We start from the raw sequence: 19,478 nt of genomic DNA, 5'->3' as shown, positions 1-19,478 counted from the left end.
AATACAAAATGTAAATTACTACTAAAATAAATAATTCAGTATTTCATTAACACTTAGTTTATTTGTATAAAATCAGTAATGGATGATATTAAGTTACTACTAGGACTGGCTGTTTTAATGTTAGCAGTGAGCTAACTGTTTCAGAATCTTTTAAAGGATTCATATTCTGGGTGTAGATAAAGTCTTGTATGCAACTGTTGATAATTAGGTATTAAAACACTCATATGATACTATTATCACACGCGGCTTCGCGTGTTACGATAAACCCACATTCGTGTTTTAATACCCCTTATTACACAACATAAATAACTATAACAATATTAGAAGTCGGCGCGATATTGAGTTTTTCGTCCATTTGTCGCGCTCATACTTCTAGCAATTTTAAGACTTAAGGTTTTCACACGGATACCATTTTCAGATCTGGATCAAATAGTAATGGTACCACACGGGAAGCACTAACTTTCAAATGAAAAATGAATTATCAAATCGGTTGACCCAGTCAAAAGTTCTGAGGGAAAAAACATAAAATAAAAAATATCGACGACTTTTTTGAAGGCTTTTAAAATACCCACTGTGTCGTCAAATTAAAAATTGTTTTTTTTTTTTTACTTCATCTAGCGAAACAAGGGAAGGAAAGGAAACAGACCTCCTCAATGAATTAACGGACATGGCCGTCCATGCTTTTTTACGAAATCACAACTAGTCCTTCTATTGTTATGTGGTGATACGTGTCTGATTAGCAAACAATTATTTGCGGGTTCCATTCTCGCTGGTTGTATGTATGGCGTTCTCATTCGAGTGGTAGGAATGTTTAATTCATAATAGTACCCATGTTGTCCACCAAATGAAGAATACTAGCGATTCCTATGAAAGTGCAGTTTGTAGACGAATCTCACTCTCATCCAAGTCATTAAGCGAATCGCAGAGAGTATTTATAAGAAGTATTTTGATAGCCTTTTAAAAAGTCAGCTTATAACTATTTGACAGCCTTAAATGGCTGTCAAATAGTTATAAGCTGACCCAGCAAACGTTGTATTGCCGATATTAAAATCGCGATACAAAAGTAACTGTTGATCGTAGATGGGTGAAAATTTGAAGTTGTATGTATTTTTAATGCCAACTCATAATCAAACAATTTAAAAAAAAAAAGTCAAAAAAATTAAAAAAAAAAAATTGGCGCGGACTACCCTTAACATTTAGGGGGATGAAAAATAGATGTTGTCCGATTCTCAGACCTACCCAATATGCACTCAAAATTTCATGAGAATCGGTCAGGCCGTTTCGGAGAGTTCAATGTTTAACACCATGACACGAGAATTTTATATATTAGATGTTAACTAACCACTACCGCTCTACGCCATTAACGGCCGTTCCCAATATTCAGTCTATCTCCGGTTGTGGCCTACTTCAGATAAAAATCGTAACTATCGTTGACTTTTCTGTCCCAATAAACTCATCGACGGTAACTCAGCTTATCCGTACACGCTGTCTGTCAATGGAAGGACGTATAGCTTACCAGCGATAGAAGTTTCTATCGCAATTCACGCGTCTCAATATAAGGCGATAAGAATGACTTATCGGGTATATTGGGTCAGCTTCAGATTATTGCCAGCTAATTACTGACAGTAGAAACTAGTAATTTATCTCTTTCTGCAGATAGTATGTTGGGAACGGCAGTAAGAATTCAATAATAAATGTATTTCATACAACTTTTCCTTTCGTATATTTGTACGAAATAAATTACGCAGTGTCGGTCCCGCTGTCACGTCAATATGAAGATGCAGCGTGAAATAATAAACACCGTTTATTAAAGTTATTAAAATAAATGCCGTCAAGTGCGCATTGCACGTGTCGGCCCTGTTTTGTAATTATTCCCAGCTCTCGAAAATAAAAGCTCAATCGGCAACCATATCATAATGATCTGTTGGGCGGCACGTACCTACACGACTACGGAGTGAACCCTAACGCATAACACAAATGATTTAAGTTTTCTTTAGTGTTAATTCCGCCAATATTTGTTTTTAAAACAATTCGACACGTGTTTCGCCTCTACACGAGGCACCCTCAGGACGTGTTGTCTCGCCAAAATCTGACTAAAAACAAATATTGGCGGAATGAACACTAAAGAAAACTTAAATCATTTGTATAATTATGGATTACGGCAAAGTAACGCCTAATACAATAAATTTTCCTAACGTCTAAGACTGATGTCTTTACCAGTGGGAGGTTCCTTTGCACCGGACGCCGGCTAGATTATGTGTATCATAACGGCGGCTATTTCTACCGTGAAGCAATAATGTGTAAACATTGCTGTGTTTCGGTCTGAAAGGCGGCGTAGCTAGTGTAATTACTGGGTAAATGACACTTAACATCTTATGTCTCTAGGTGACGAGCGCAATTGTAGTGCTGCTCAGAGTTTTTGGGTTATTCAAGAATCCTGAGTGCCACTACATTGAAATGGGCAGGGCGTATCAATTACCATCAGTTGAACGTCCTGCTCGTCTCGTCCCTTGTTTCAATAAAAAAAAATTCAATATATCTATATAAAAGAGAATGTATGTTTGTATGTTCCCTCCATAACTCCTAAACTATTTGTCCGATCTCAATGACATCTTTTGTAATAGATTCGTTGAAGCTCAAGGGAGGTTTACATAGATAATTTATATGGGAAAACAACGTTTGCCGGGTCAGCTAGTATTTCAATAAAATGAATGTCTAGAGTACACAACAAAATTGATCAATTATTTTTTTATATTAAAAAATGGGTTGCACCCCGGCAGAAGTGAAATTTAAACATTAACGTTTTGCATTTTTGAATATTTTGGAATTGTTAGGAAATAATTTCGTACGAATTGCTTTTATTTATCAGTATAAAAGTACTTATTATGTGGTTAAATACAATATTCATTTATATTACATAAAACATTTAACACTTCAGAACTCTTGCAAATATTTTACATTAAAAAGTTTGTCTCAGTATAATCAACTTTTTTGTGTTGTGAATGAGCCCGCGAAGGTTTCTGAGTTGGTACGACCAATGTTCGACAGATTTCGTCACTATCATTCCAATGAATTTCATATATTATATTCAATTTATTTTTGTTAGTGGCCTAGCAACCCGTGCAGGGTGCAGCTAGTTTAAGATAAATTAAAAAGTTGCAGTTAAGTTTCGTTGACGACTGTCGCACCTGTCTTTCTCATCTTCTTCACGTGCCTCTCCATTACTGGAGGTCAGCAGTCAGGTTTTTAAACTTCTCCTTGTCCATGGCTAAGCGGAATAGTTCTTGGACTGTCTTGATGCCAGTCCACTCCCTTATATTTATGAGCCAAGACATCTTTCTTCTTCCAACACCTCTTCCAAGCAATTTTCCCCAACAAAATAGTTTGCAGCATGCGGTACGTATCGTTGCGCAGTATATGACCGAGGTAAGAGATCTTACGCTGTTTGATAGTCCTCACTAACTCGATATTCTTCTCGGTACCTGTCAGTGCGATTTAATTACTTATACTAGCAGATTTTAAATAAATCGGACGTCTTGAAGTGATGAACATTAGTTAGTTAGTTAGTTTAGCTGGGCTGATTACACTTAGCCTCTTGATTGGGCCATTGTGCGTTTTTAAAAATGTCTTCTTTCTCCAACCAGCCCAGATCATTCCAGAAGTCTAGCAGTCTTTTTAAGTTTCTGCAGGCATCCGGAAGCGGTGCTGGTGATTGGAGTATTTGCGCCCGTTGATCGGCGACACTGCTGCACTCCATAACCACGTGTTCTGGCGTTTCGTCTGCCTCCATGCATTCTTTGCACAAGGGGCTGTCAGTTACACCTATGATAGACACATGCTCGTGCGTATATTGTCCCTGTGTAGTCTCATCAGGTTGCGGGCGAACCTCTTTGGGGGCACCGGTAGATACATTCAGCCGATGCTAATTAAGTGTTTAAAAATGATTCTGTGTTTAAGTAACACAATAAGCAATTGTATTGTATTGCATGAGAACCTCCTCCGCAAGTTGAATTACTGTAATACTCGTATTTATTGGAAATCCGACCGCATAGACCTAGTTGTATCAAATTTGTCATCGAATTTCATTTGTTGCTTGACAACTCCAGAATTAAGATGGACGATGGTCCGATGATCTTATTTGTTTCGTTGGAGATATTTAAAGGATTAAAACGCGTGTAATTGTAACTTTTTATTTACATTTGATTTTTAAATTTAAATTTTCATGAAATCAAAGAAAATACTCGCTGGAGGAATCCAATGTACGCGTCTTTTTACACAGGCTGTACGATTGGTCATTGCCTCCTCGGAATTTATATGTTACACCAATTTTATTCTATCGAGTATCAAAAGCGCGAAGGCATTGAAGGCGCTGAAAGAACTGGCTCTGTTTTAAGGTAAAGAGGAGACCTACTAAGCGTATTACTTTATTTGTACTAGTGTTTAGCACAGCCACGCATAGTTTGCATCATTTTAAAGCCTATATTGATCACATTCCGAACACAATAACTGCAGTCATACATATAACCTCATATTACGTGTTAACGTGGTTGTTCAAGGTAACTCGGTTAGTACACAGTGTTACCATTACCACGGATTACTATAAACTTGGTTCGTTTCGGTACGGCAGTGCGCGATCAATGCATTACGTCCGTCACAAACTCGGCTGTTATAGCCCTATATATTATACTGGCTGATGCCCGCGACTTCGTCCGCGTAGATAAAGGGTTTTTAAAAATAATAAATAACTTTGGTATTGATGATTATCTCATGTCCTATTCCAGTTCCGGTTCCCGTTTTCGCTCCCGTTCTCAACATATTATATGAATCTTATTTCGAGGAATATTGCTATGGCAAACTAAGTATAGTTATAGCTCATCGACGTGAATTTCGGTATTACATAAATCCGTTGGAATTATGGATTTTTCCGGGATAAAATGTAGCCTATATACTTTCCCAAGCTGTTGTCTATCTCTGTATCAAATTTCATCAAAATAGGTGCATTAGCTCCGGTGTATTTGAGTAACAACCAAAATTACATTCACATTTATAATATTAGTAGGGATTATAGCATAACATTAACTGACCACTGGCAGTAGCTGGGCTGTAATACAATCGCGCATTTTCGAGACGATACGACATATGTACCTTCAAAAAAACACCTTTTTTAGGCCGGCAAAGCTCCTGTGATTCCTGGCGGGCGATCACTTAACATCAGGTGACTCCTACGCTCGGATGTCCTCCTCTTCCGTGAAAAAGTTGTTTTTTAATCTTACAAAGCGTGGTTTTTATTTAAGATATAGATATATAGTAATCAAAATCTGTTATAAGAAACTGCTCATATTCAGTCGTAAAGAGCGATAGTCCGTAACTACCGGTGATGTTTTCGAGATTCAAAGTCCAAATTTTTTTTATAAGTAGGTAATTATTGGAAAAATATATTTATGTATTAAATTAAACCATTTTCCCGCCGACAATACCGTGCCGAGCCCGAAAACGTTGAATCCAACTAGACGAGCAAACAACATCTTCACCAAAACGCTGAGCAAAATCGTTAGCTTTTTGTTGAAGTAAGTGTTTACAATACAGCTGAGCCGGTCGTTGTAACAGATCTAATTCGCCGAAATATTACTTAAATGTGGTCGTTTAATGAGGTATGCGGTAATTAGCAATGTCGTAAAAAGCAATGTTTTTGATAAGGAGGTCATATAGCATTCAGCCGGGACCTTTCTTCTATATTAATACTAGCTGATCCAGCAAACGTGGTATTGCCGATATTAAAATCGCGATACAAAAGTAACTGTTGATCGTAGATGGGTGAAAATTTGAAGTTGTATGTATTTTTTAATGCTGACTCATAATCAAACAAATTAAAAAAAAAATGCGTTGACCACCCTTAACATTTAGCGGGATGAAAAATAGACGTTGTCCGATTCTCAGACCTACCCAATATGCACTCAAATTATCATGAGAATTCGTCAAGTCGTTTCGAAGGAGAGAATTTTATATATTAGATAACCGGCATGTTGTGTTGTAAACGATGATGCAGTAAACGGATTTGACTGTATTTTCAAAATTACCTGTCAACCAAAGACTATTGACATTAAGCACCCTATATTTATCGGTATTTACGCGTAAAGTATCAAATTTGTATAGTATACTGTTGAGCGCAAGACGAATGCATTCAAATTGGCAAACCGGCCCTTTAGTTACATCTGTCTTGAAGGTCCACTCTGTTGTACTATATTATTGAATGTAAACGGCTGCAATATTTCATGTCTCTTATTATAGTGCCAAGGTGAACGTCACGCAACCTTTTCTTGTTTTGGTATAGCAAGAAAATTTGAGAGGACACAATATTGCAGCTTGCGACGCGACTACGAACGGTATTGGGGACAGTTGCGACTTGCCGGTTTTATGTGTATGTTTATCATAAGCCGGGCTTTATTGGCTTGTATTAAAAATTTTATTAACATGTATCCCGTATTTTGTTGTATTTGTTTGAGTTGGTAGCTCAAATGAAATTCCTTTTTCGTTGTAGAGGGTAGATGTTGTAGTGAGTAAGATGACTTTTGGGGATTTTTGTTGCATCATTTCCCATAATATTTTGTTATTGAAATTGTTTGTAAAACGATGAAGCTGTTAATTTCTAATGATTAAAGCTCAACCATTTTCGAAGTGGTGGTAAATGTAAAAAGAAAAAAAAACGTTTGACAGTCGTAAGTGTCAATTCCTTGCCCTACATAAATAAAAAGATTTTGATTTGGTATTTGAAATTGTATGAGAAGTATATTGTATTTATCTATATCTTTTCCTTTGGAGGGGACACAAGTTTAAAAAAGCAATTATAATTTAAAATTATTTGTAATTAATTGTATTAATTATTGTAAACAAAATCCAATTTATCGGTCAGATCGCCGTCTGTCTATCAGCGGCGGTATCTCATAAACCCTAATAGTTGGACTTCTCAATTTCTGTAACAACAAATAATAAATAACTAAGACTCCGTGCAAATTTAAAATACCGTTTCATTTATAAAAGTATTAAAATATAGTACTTAAAAATAATCTTAAAAAACACGATTTTTATAGAAAACCGAACTAAAGGATAGAGAAGAAATTAAAAATTAACATCAATTCCTGCCTTATACACGATCGATGTAAATTATGTAAAATATCAAAAATCTTATTTTGCAAATTGAAAAATCGAATAATTTTATCATATTAATGTATTGTCATCGGTCCTTGATAAATCTACGAAGTTTGAACGAAATATGGCCGTTTAAAGGGGGCAAAATCGCGCCTAAATTAGCCGGTTACAAACAAACATAAATACAGGTGAAGCTGATAAAAAGCGTGTAAAAAGAAGACAATCTTCTTTGGTGTTCGTAATTAAAGAAAATTCCTTGTATAAAATTATTTATATTCTCTATTCTATTTTGCGTTTGCAGATAAAACAATATTGTAATAAAGGAGGTATTAAATACAACCAAATGAAAATATTATTATACCGCATAATTTACTTAAATAACGTGTTATTAAATATAATTTTATTATTTTTTTACAATTGGAGAGAAATTATTTTTATTTATTTAAAACTTGTATATAAATTGAAATTATATATATATTGAAATCTATTTAATTCTCGGCCATTGGTTTTGACTCAGTAGACATATTATGAGTTACAAGAGCCTTGGTAGCTGATATATGATAGATACAATTAATGGTCTAGTTGACCAGCTAAAGTCATGGTGTCTAATTTGCGTGACGGTGTGCGCGCGCGGCGTATACATTCAATCTGATAATTTTTCCCTAACGCGCCAAAAAAGTATAATTTCATGCAACCCTTCTAGTGCCAGTGATACACGGACTCACCAGTTTGTTGCCACCATAAAACTCAGTGTCAGCTAAATACTTGTAAGTCTAAGGCTGGGTTGCATCATATTAGCTGTTACAGTTAACGTTAAAGTCAAATTTAATGTTCACAGTAACGCTGTCTGCGGAATGTGTTGCATCATCGTATTGGTTGGCTTAATTTAAGTTGAGAAGTGAATATTTATTTAACATTAAAATAAGCTTTAATTGGCGAAGATTGTACGGTTATGGTTAACAGTTAAAGTTATGACGTCATCTAAAAAATGTCAAATGGTGCAACATTTTTTTTTCTTAACCGGTTCTTTCACGTGTTTGTTATTACACAAATAAAATTTGAAAACAAAAATTTTATAAACGATGCGGGACTCGAACCCACGACCTCTCGCGTTCCGTGCGAGTACTCTTCAGTCTGAGCTAACCGTTCGAGCAACGTATCGTAAAGTAGATCCTGTAGATGAAGCCACAACCTGAGAGTTGAACAAAGCATACAAGATTAATGACGATACTTTGCTCGAACGGTTAGCTCCGTTTGAAGAGCTCTCGCACGGAACGCGAAAGGTCGTGGGTTCGAGTCCCGCATCGTTCATAAGTTTTTTTTTTGTGTATTAATCCTAGAAGTGAGGGTTATCACTTTAAAAACATAACAAATATGTTTGTTATTGCTAAAGTTAGTTGTTGAAACTCAGCCTAAGCATATCCAATTGAACGGAATGTAGGTAAGTGATACGCGTTATATGGCGCAGGGCGTGCCTATAACAGGTGTTATCAAGGCACTGTAATAACTCTTATCTAAGCTGTTGTTACTTTTAACTGCACGACTAGCTAGTGAACAAAATCGATCAAATATTTCATTCAACATTTTTAATTGTTCCTTGCACTTTAGTTGTATTATGTCGAGGGCAACTTGATATAAACGAATAGTCGACATAAAATATCTTTTTTATTAAGATACTTCTACTAGCTGGTTTAATTTGTATGTAACTATCATACCAGATATAACATTATTATTTATTATATTAAACTTGTTCTAAAAGAAACACGAGGTTATTATTCGGGTACGTAGCCCGTTAAACACTCGCGTCTTCGACACACTAATTTCATAATAAGAATCAGTAAGTTCAATTTTGAGGGTTCCGTAGTCAAATGGCAACAAACGGAATCCTTATAGATTCTTCATGTATGTCTGTCGGTCCGTATGTCACAGCCACTTTTTTCCGAAACTATAAGAACTACACTGTTGAAACTTGGTAAGGAGATGTATTCTGTGAACCGCATTAAGATTTTCACACAAAAATAAAAATAAATGATATTGAGTTTTACTAGTTTTACTAGTTTTACTATTTTACTATATATTTTTTTTCTAAATTGAATAGTTTGCGCGAGAGATACTTTCAAAGTGGTAAAATGTGTGTGTATGTGTGTGTCCTGCAACTTTTAAAATAAGAAAATGATAATATGTTACTTGCTACCCTTCATAGGTGAGTCCGACTCGCACTTGGCCGCTTTTTTAAAACTAGATTTTTTGGCACACTTTTACACAATGTATCTTCCCCTATACTAGACAATAGCTTGTACTGTGGGTGCAAGATTTAATATTTAATACGATATACATACATAAACACATAATATAAACAAAATCTATGACTCGGGAAGAACAACCAAATTTATCATAATTTAAACTGTTTTGCTTTTCGGGACTTAAACTCGGGACTAACCACTGGGCTATATGGGTCGTCAAATTTAATAATATCTGCCACGAAACATTCATATTTTGCGAAATAATAAACTTTTTTGGACAAATTAGCAATAACTTTTTAATGAACAACAACAATAAACCTAATTTTTGTATGCAGCGTTAAAGTTTTACAACTCTTGTGGTGTCATTATATTGTGCTATATACGCTTAAGAAGTTCACAGCCGCCGATTAAATATAGAAACGGGTCATTGTATGAAGAAGAGCGCATCACAAGTTGAAGTATGTGAACGACTTTTGTAGTGATTCATTGAAGATTTTTTTTATTCTGTTCGCTCAGTATTTAACTTAGTGGAGACGCCACGCGCAGAAGGCACAGAACAAACACGTCTGTCACTTATGTCGGTGTTCCGGGAAGTAGTACAAAAGTGAACATATAAATATCTAAATATGTACAACAGCACACCATTTATTAATTCTATGAGAACATGTTGAAATTTTTACTTTGCTTTTTTTTTACACTGTTTTATGTATACAACATAAATGTATAGGCCAATGCAATTTCTAAAATCCTAGACTACAGCTGCGCGCTGATGATTACATTTTGAAAAAGGCATTAAAGGCATTTATTTTCTCACGATTGATTCCCTTAGAAGTCTTTTTGATGTAATTTCTAATATACTAGATACCACTACCGCTTCGGAAACAAATGGCGCTCTGTGAGAGAAGAAGCGGCTCAAGAAACGCTCCCAACGCTCTTTTTGATAAAAATTTGCAATATTGTACTGTCATTGCTATTGCTATAAAATAATCATAATCTAGTCCCAGGCTGTCCGATCATTTAGATATTCAGCTGTGGAGTAATAGGATTTACGACAGAGGCATTTTTTTTTATAAAACATTTAAATTTATTTATAGATAATGCCTGAACAGTGGCTAGAACTTTATTATAGAAGTGTATACATTTACCCTTAAAGCTATTATGTATCTTATGAAGCCTACTAGAATTAGTTTCAATCAATCCCTTTTTTCTAGTGTTATAATAATGAAAATCACTATTAAGAGCAAAAAAATAAATACTGTCATCCGCATAATAACGGGTTCACCTGTACTTGTTGTGCTAACCATTTCGTGTTTTTGCTCAGCTCAAAAGGATTTTAAATCCATATTTAAACTGCTTAATTTGTGTTTCTTTCTCAATTATTACCGTGTTTTTCTCTGCTTGGAATATTGATATAAATCATTCTGTACAATTCTCATTTATATAGTTGTAAACCAAATAATTTGTTGACAATTTGTTAAGCACATCTTGCTATGTTTAATATTAACGATCCTTTATCCGCAAATTCGTCTATGTAAAAAACTGAGTCCCGCAATAATAACAAGTACCTATAATAATATACACCTATTTGCCTGAAGGGCGCCGTAGCTAGTGAATTTACTGGGCAAATTGAGACTTAACATCTTATGACTGAAGGTGACGAGCGCAATTGCAATGCCGCTCAGAATTTTTGGGCTATTCTAGAATCCTAAGCGGCACTGCATTGTAATGTGCAGGGTGAATCAATTACCATCAGCCGAACGTCTCGTCAGTTAAAAAAAATTGTTAAGCTTCTAAGAATAAATTACAAATAACACTAATATTCGAACAGAAATTGAACAGAGTTACGCCCTAACTCGTCAACGGTTGCAACGGAAGTGTGTCGACGCCACGGTAACAGTTATCCGCTCCGCAATACCGGCTCCGGCTCGTTAAATACTCTTTAACTTTTCCATCGAGCGGTCGCCAATGCTGTTAGTACTGTGACATTACTGTAGGAATGTAGCGTCAAGGTTTACGGGTATATGACTGCCGCCGCGTGCTTAGTGTAAACAAAATTCTAATTTACCGTTCAGAATTCTTCCGATTCGTCAGTGTTGCGAATTGCTGATATATTTCGCATTGTTTTCTTACTGTTTCTATGAATTCTGTTTGTGCTTTGGATTACAATATCGTATATTTAGTTTATAGTTAAAAATTCAGCTCTTCTACATTTGTAGTTTTAAATTTACGGAGAACAATATCATCTATGGGACACTTACATACAGATAGTTCTCGCTTCTCTAATCTCCAGTAGGTCTCCGGCTTCATCCACTGGCATCATCAGCTCTTTCATGTAAGCTCTCTTATCGGGAAGAAGTAATCTTGCCCGGACAAAATTACCTTATATGTATTATATAGATAGATGACCTTTTATAGATGTACTATATGGAAAAGTAAAGGAAGGAACATTTTCTAACATATAGAGCATTACAGTACTAAGTAAAGTGTTGCATTCCGTGTGTGAGACCCTTATATTATGCGATTTTTTCTTTAGATTATTATGTTTTTAACTCATTGTAAAACTCTATTATTGTCTACATAACATATTAACATCTTATGTCTCATGGTGACGAGCGCAGTTGTAGTGCCGCGCTTAATTTTTGGGTAAGAATACTGAGCGGCACTGCATTGTAATGGACAGGGCGTATCAATTACCATCGACTGAACGTCCTGCTCGTGTCGTTCCTTGTCATAAAACAGAACATACACATTACAACTTACAACCATTCATTGTCAGGTTAACTTGAGAAGCATTATATATTCACACATATCTAAGCAATTTCGATAGCTACAACATAAATATATTTCATATTACTGCACTGAAAACAATGCATGGGATAATACCCACGCTAACCTGCGATACGTAATACCTAAGGGTATGTTCCGATATGCACTGCGACCACTGTACAATGTGTCAATCTAGTATACTGTGAAGCCCTTCCTTTACAGCCAGTTATACTGGTTACTATTTAAAACGGAACGCAATCCCGTATACTGTCAGCCGCATTTTTTGACGCATCATTCAAATGAGTGTATTAAAGTTTTCTAGTTCATTAAAAAAACTTTTGTTGGAGTACTGTCAAATTAAAAATATTTTAGGCACTCGAGTGGTTTTGACTGATCACGTGATAATAGTACTGCGAGTACCTTACCTCGAAAACGCCAGTGCTCACAGTAGAATATGGCGGCGATTTATGACATCATAAATTTCCCTAGGGTACTGCGGCAGTATACTGGCAGTCCATAACGGAACGAATTTTCTACAGTGATAGCACTGTGCAGTGCTCGCAGTGCATATCGGAACATACCATAAATATATGCTTCGACGGTCGCATTCGTACTTGAAGTCACGTCTGAATTAGTCACCTATTGTCTTCGTTAGTCAGAGCCAGCATCGAAACATTTTGAAATTAACAAGTTGTCAATAACATCGTTTGCGAATGTTTCATATGCGGGCTTATCGTTTGTTATTTACAATTGCCTCAATGATACAATGTCAATGACTCGATTCAAGCAGAGAAACGAGGTAAATACGTGTGGCGCGCTAAATGTAACTGTTTTAAGATTTAACTACAGAAAAAAAACATTAAGTATATATTTTTAATGAAAATTAGGGACGAGACGTTCAGGACTTTCATCTGATGGTAATTGATGCGCCCTGCCCATTACAATTCAGTGCCGCTCAGGATTCTAGAAAAACCCAAAAACTCTGAGCGGCACTACAATTGCTCTCGTCACCTTGACACATAAGATGTTAAGTCTCATTTGCCCAGTAATTTCACTAGCTACGGCGCCCTTGAGATCGAAGCACAATAATGTTTACACATTTCTGCTTCACGGCAGAAATAGGCGCCGTAAAGTTTATATTTTCCGTCGAATTTTGGTTGTTACTTATATAGAAACACTTAATTTCATTAAAAACGTCAAGACCAAGGACGTGTCGAAATTCGATATTTATTCGTGAAAACCTTAGGTGAAAAGCATTATTTTATTGTTTTTTTATACGCCTTATAACAGTGAAGCTAACTTCATCTGTATGTTTTGATGTTTGTATAAAAATTTGCGCCCGTATCAATGACCCGTGACAGTACAATATTTTCATTACTTTGGCGAACTTATGTTAATAGAAAGTCCATCGCTTTATTATAATCAAACAAATATTAAGTGGACTTTCGATGTTTACGAACTATTATTATATTACATTAACAGAATATATTATGTACCTATTGTAATGTACGGTGAAATACGTATTGCACTACTATGGGAGAAGGGTAAGACCACTACTAAATACATCCTCCACCTCCACGTCTTAACGATACCTCAGCAAAATTCTTGGTATTTTATGGCTCGACAATTTTCCATGGATTAGTCGGTGGTAAGGGGGTAAGCCGACAGAGAGGCATGGAACAAGCTGGAGGAGGCCTATACCCAAGAAGGGGTTCCAATCAATAATGATGATGACAGTACATAACAACAGTCATGAATACAAATAAAAATTATATATATATATTTTTTCTTATCTATGTAAATAATGCTAACAATAAGTAATATTTATTATAATAGATGTAATCATAGATATAACTGTAATATAACTGCAAGAATGTAATTTAATAGTAGATTGGAAATAAATAGGTTTTATTATTATATTATTATTATTATTATAAGGGGGTAAGCCACACTGCGAAAGGATTCCATCATTATCAACATTGTTTAGCCGTGGTCCGGTAATTTTCAGACTGCCACTTCGTGACCCACTCTTTACTTTTAAACCCAAGCTGGTGGCTACATTAAGTAAAATAAGATTTTAGGATTTTGTTAAAATATTTTGATCAGTGTTGAGTATATCAATATAACATCTAAATTTCATCAATTTCTCTGTTATTTTGAATATATACCGTTTAAGTTCATACTAATTCAATCATTTAGAAGACATTATTATTATTAAGGAGATCAATTTTTTGTATATAACAGTACAAAATTTTATATGCGAGTTTGCATGCGAGACGTCGGGATAAATAAAAATGTAATTGTTATTAAAATGAGTATTATAATCCTCACAAAATTGTTATGCAATTTGTTATGGTCGCGTTAGCAAACAACTGACAGTAAAATAAATATTGAAGCTAACCTATTATGTTGAATGTTTCAGCCTGGTGTCCCTGCAATCATTGGAGCTGAGAGAAAACCTGCTAAAGTCGCTGCCCGAGTCCTTGAAGAACCTCACCAAACTTGAAAGGCTCGATCTCGGCGATAATGAAATCGAGGAATTGGTGAGTTCGATTATTAAAGACGAAAGATCTTGGGTGTCTAGATTTTTTTTGATTATGTCGTATGCTTAAGGCTATTATAAAAAGTGTTCTGTGTCTGTTAGATAACCAATGGGAAACCTATAACTTAGAACCCGTTGTCCGTCCGTCTGTCTGATTGTCTGTATGTCAGGGGATATTTGGTATTGCCGCTATAACAACAAGTAATGAGGATGACAAAAAGGCGCATTCTAGATTAGCTGCCGTGAAAATAAAAAAAATATTTTGTACTTTGTTAAGAAATCCTCTATGTGCGCGACCGACTCGCGCTTGGCCGATTTTTAAATTTAACAATTCAAGCTATTTAGTTTTGCAACTTTTTTCGGGCTTAAAAATAGTAATGTATGTTTTTATATTTTTGTGACTTGGTTTACTTTTCGTATAGAATTAGAAGTAATGATCTATTCAAAAGATAACAATGCTTATAACGATATTTACAATACTTACTTATATTTATTAGGATGTGTTAATATTTCACTATACTTATTTTGTTAGTATTATTGTTTATTATTTTCGATATGCGGACGGTCTTTAGCGGTAAAGACCTCCTCCATTAATTTAAAAATCGATCCTGTCTCTTGAAATTCTTGTCTACATCTTTCCTGCCGTTTCTACTATGTCATCGCTCCATCTCTTAATAGGCCTGTCTTGATTTCGTTTACTACTTAATTATCTGTACATTATTATTTTACGCTAGTGAAAGTATCGTGAATTCACTTGAATAATTGTTTTATTCCTAGATACATAATCTTAATATATATAAATTACGTGACACGTTGTTTGTCCGCGATGGACTCCTTAACTAATGAACGGATTTTAATGGGGATTACTTCATGGAGTGCAGTTTCGTCCAACTTGAGAGATAGGATAGTTTTTATTTCGATTTGAGACCCATAATTATTTTTAATTCCAATATTTGTTTTGTATGGACATATTTTCTATGAGAGAATTTATTGATGCACGGTTTGACAGTTCTGCTGTGAAACAATTTCATTATAGGCCTGTCTTGATTTCGTTTACTACTTAATTATCTGTACATTACTATGTTACGCTAGTGAAAGTATCGTGAATCCACTTGAATAATTGTTTTATTCCTAGATACATAATCATAATATATATAAATCTCATGTTTGTCCTCAATGGACTCCTAAACTAATGAACGGATTTTAATGGGGATTACTTCATGGCGTGCAGTTTCGTCCAACTTGAGAGATAGGATAGTTTTTATTTCGATTTGAGACCCATAATTATTTTTAATTCTAGTATTTGTTTTGTATGGACATATTTTCTATGAGAGAATTTATTGATGCACGGTTTGACAGTTCTGCTGTGAAACAATTTCATTATAACAACAGTAAGTATATTGTACGAAATAATTCTTGATGTTATGAATTTTTTTTTTGACAAATTCATAAAAAATCAGTATTTTATTTATAATGTACAGAACAACGTCGGTCGGGTCAGCTGGTATTCTATTATAAAGTCGATCATCATACATTTATTATTTATATTATAAATTTTCAAGTTTGAGTTCCTGCCAATCTACGTACGACATGTAACATGTCGATATTATTTCTATACTTATCAAAAAATACATTAACGAAAATTTCAAAGTAACCTCGATAACTATTGTTGATCGAAGCATCAACAAAGATCTTTCATCATTATCTTTGAACATAAGTTTCACCACTTATGAATGTTATAGTGTGGGGCTGATTACTTGTTTATATTCCAGCCCGGGTTCATTGGCGAACTGCCCGCCCTCCAGGAATTATGGCTGGATCACAACAAGCTCCAGTATTTACCCGGCGAGATAGGCAACCTAAGAGCCCTTGTCTGCTTAGACGTCAGCGAGAACAAACTGGAGAAGATTCCAGAAGAAATAGGTGGTCTGTTCTCCCTCACCGACTTGCATTTATCACAGAATATGCTGGAAACAGTACCGAACGGTATTGGCGATTTGGAGAAGCTGACTATACTCAAATTGGACCAGAACAGATTGCACACTTTAAATGAGAACGTAGGAAGGTATGAATTTCGCGCCAATGTAAGTTTAGTTATAAAAATCCAGTTCTATTTAAGGGCATTATCTGTGTTATTACAAATATGTTAAACACGTTTTGAACACTTGTTTTAAAAAAGTTCTATTACAAATCTGTTTCTTTCTGGATATCAAAATTCCTTTGATATTGCTTATCTACTGAACTGGCGGCTGTCAAAGTGCTTTTGTGCCTGTTTGATATTCGCCATTTTGGCGCTATTGGCTATAGCGAGAGTCTGCAGTACTAAAACTAGCATTGACGATCTCAGCTAAACAAACGTCGATAGATGGTGGGAAACTATTTACAAAAAAAAAATTGTGTACCGTATAACGTTGATTCCTGAAGTATAAATAACACGGAAAACGAACGAAATTAATTCTAAATGCAAAAATCCTTCAGAGTAATGTACACTTTTGTCGCAGCCATTTATACGTCAAAGAAGTTCTCTGGACGCTCGCGAGTGGCGCTTCAAATAGGCACAAAAAATTGCTGGCAAACATATATTAAACACTAGTCGAAGCTTGTCTACGGTGTGTCTAACGAATAGATTATATTCAAGGAAGATTTAGATTATTAAATGACAGATAGATGACAGCTAACAAAAATTGCGTTCAGTTCGTTTAATTGTTCCTGTCACTTCCGTTTTTTGTTGTGCTTAAGGAGTTTTTAGTTAAACACAAGCTAAACACTGCTTTGTAATAGAAAAAGGTAAACTCCATTTTAGACGTCATTATTGTTAGGTCACTGTCTAACAAAACACGTGTCTAAGCCATTTTTAATAATTTTTTTGTAATAACACCGAATATATCTCATAACTACATACTATGATGATCTATAACTACTTGAGCAATTTAAACAGGTTTTTGGATTTTCGGAATGAGTACCTTCTACCTCTTTTGGATTTAAAAATGCTTAGCTCCAGCACATATTTCTAACTGGATAACTATTGTTTGTATAAATGATACATATAAAAAAAACTAGCCGTTAACTCCGGCCGCAATAATTGCCAGTGTAACCATATTAGTTGGTGTTTCGAAGCCTGCAACATGCATATCACGCATATGCATATACAAAACGAAACGAAGGAAATAAATGTGAAAGAATAAAATTAAGAAATGTTTTCGTTTTGACTGCATTTTCTCTGACTTTCTTTAGAAGACATTTTTTGAGAATATATATGGCCTATATGACACTCACAAATAATGTGGCTCTCTGTAATTTGCTAATAGAATTTACAAAATCGATCTGTAGATCCTGAGATTATGCCCTATAACCTCAAACTTTATACTTAAACTAGGATGCCGCAGTCGCTCGTCGTACCGCTTCGCTTCGGCGTATATTTGAGCGAAGTGAGGTAAAATAATTGTGATTCCTCTGGCGTTGCAAGATAATGTAGGCGGCGGTGATCACTTTACACCAGGTGACCCGTACGCTCGTTTGTCCTCCTATTCCATAAAAAAAACTAAGTCTGTGTACAAAAACAAAACAAAATTAATCGAAACAGAAGCAATAAAAATAATCTTTTGGAATTTAGCGCCATATTTAAACATGAGGAATTAGCGCCTTATTTGGTCACATGAGAAACTTGTGCTGATTTGCAAATTCACTAACTAAAAACCTGGCAGTCGAATCACTCTCGATTGATGGCAGTGTTACAATTAAGACTTATTGTGATTTCATCAATTGGCTAAATTTTTAAATAAATTGCGCGTGCTAATTTAGAATAATTTAAATCATGTTTGTTTTTAATTATTATAATAATTGAATAAAGTCGAAATTCAAAATTCTGTCTCGACAATAACCTAAAAAATTTCGAAAGCTTTCTAAGAGTTCAAACATTTTTAAAATCGGTCCAGTAATGGCCGAGAAACAATTTTACACAGAAATCAATTGGAGTCCCGCGGTGGGAGCTCCGCTCAATTAATAATGATAATAATTGTTTTTGTTTTTGTTTTCAATGTACAATTAATAATGTTGTAAAATAATAATTTTCCAGGTGTACAAATTTACAAGAGCTCATACTGACTGAGAACTTTCTAATGGAGCTGCCGAGGTCGATAGGAAATCTGAACGAGTTGACCGTGTTGAATGTGGATAGGAACTCCCTGGTGGACATCCCGTGTGAGATCGGGAACATGACGCTCCTTGGCGTGCTGAGTCTCAGGGACAACAAACTGACAAAGTTGCCGAACGAATTAGGAAACTGCAAATCCCTCCATGTATTAGATGTTAGTGGTAATCGGTGAGTAGGAACCTATTTTTTTTTATGAAAATAAGGGACGAGACGAGTAGGACGTTCAGATGATGGTAATTGATACTCCCTGCCCATTTCAATGCAGGATTCTTGAAAAAAAATCGTCACCTTGAGACGTAAGATGTTAAGTCTCATTTGCCCAGTAATTTCATTAGCTACGGCGCCCTTCAGACCGAAACAGTAATGTTTACACATTACTGCTTCACGATAGAAATAGGCGCCGTTGTAGTACCTATAATTAAGCCGGCATCCTGTGCAAAGTAGCCTCCAACTGGTAACTGTTTATGATTAATGTTAGGCACTCATTATAGAACTCATAGAATATCAGAAATCTAATTAAATTGATAAGAATTTATGTTATTTACTAAAAACAACGTATGGGCAACTGTTTTATCACTAAAAAAATATTTTAATGTTTTTCTGAATTTTATTTTCTGGCATAATTCCA

General features: G+C 35.2%; 1 protein-coding gene across 14 annotated transcripts in view; it reads left to right on the top strand.

The window, feature by feature from the left end:
- LOC126965600 (protein lap4) overlaps positions 1 to 19,478 on the top strand; it is a 155,256-nt gene that overhangs the window by 45,089 nt on the left and 90,689 nt on the right. For all 14 annotated transcript variants that reach the window (XM_050809238.1, XM_050809233.1, XM_050809248.1 and 11 more), the window contains exons 4-6: positions 14,578 to 14,698; positions 16,470 to 16,762; positions 18,773 to 19,018. In XM_050809238.1, coding sequence (XP_050665195.1) covers positions 14,578 to 14,698; positions 16,470 to 16,762; positions 18,773 to 19,018 — 660 coding nt within the window. The remainder of the gene's footprint in view (positions 1 to 14,577; positions 14,699 to 16,469; positions 16,763 to 18,772; positions 19,019 to 19,478) is intronic.

Source organism: Leptidea sinapis, chromosome 8 (genome assembly GCF_905404315.1).
Source record: "Leptidea sinapis chromosome 8, ilLepSina1.1, whole genome shotgun sequence".
Taxonomy (NCBI): Eukaryota; Metazoa; Arthropoda; class Insecta; order Lepidoptera; family Pieridae; genus Leptidea; species Leptidea sinapis.
Note: the sequence above shows the minus strand (reverse complement) of the source record. Positions and strands in the feature narration are given on the sequence as shown.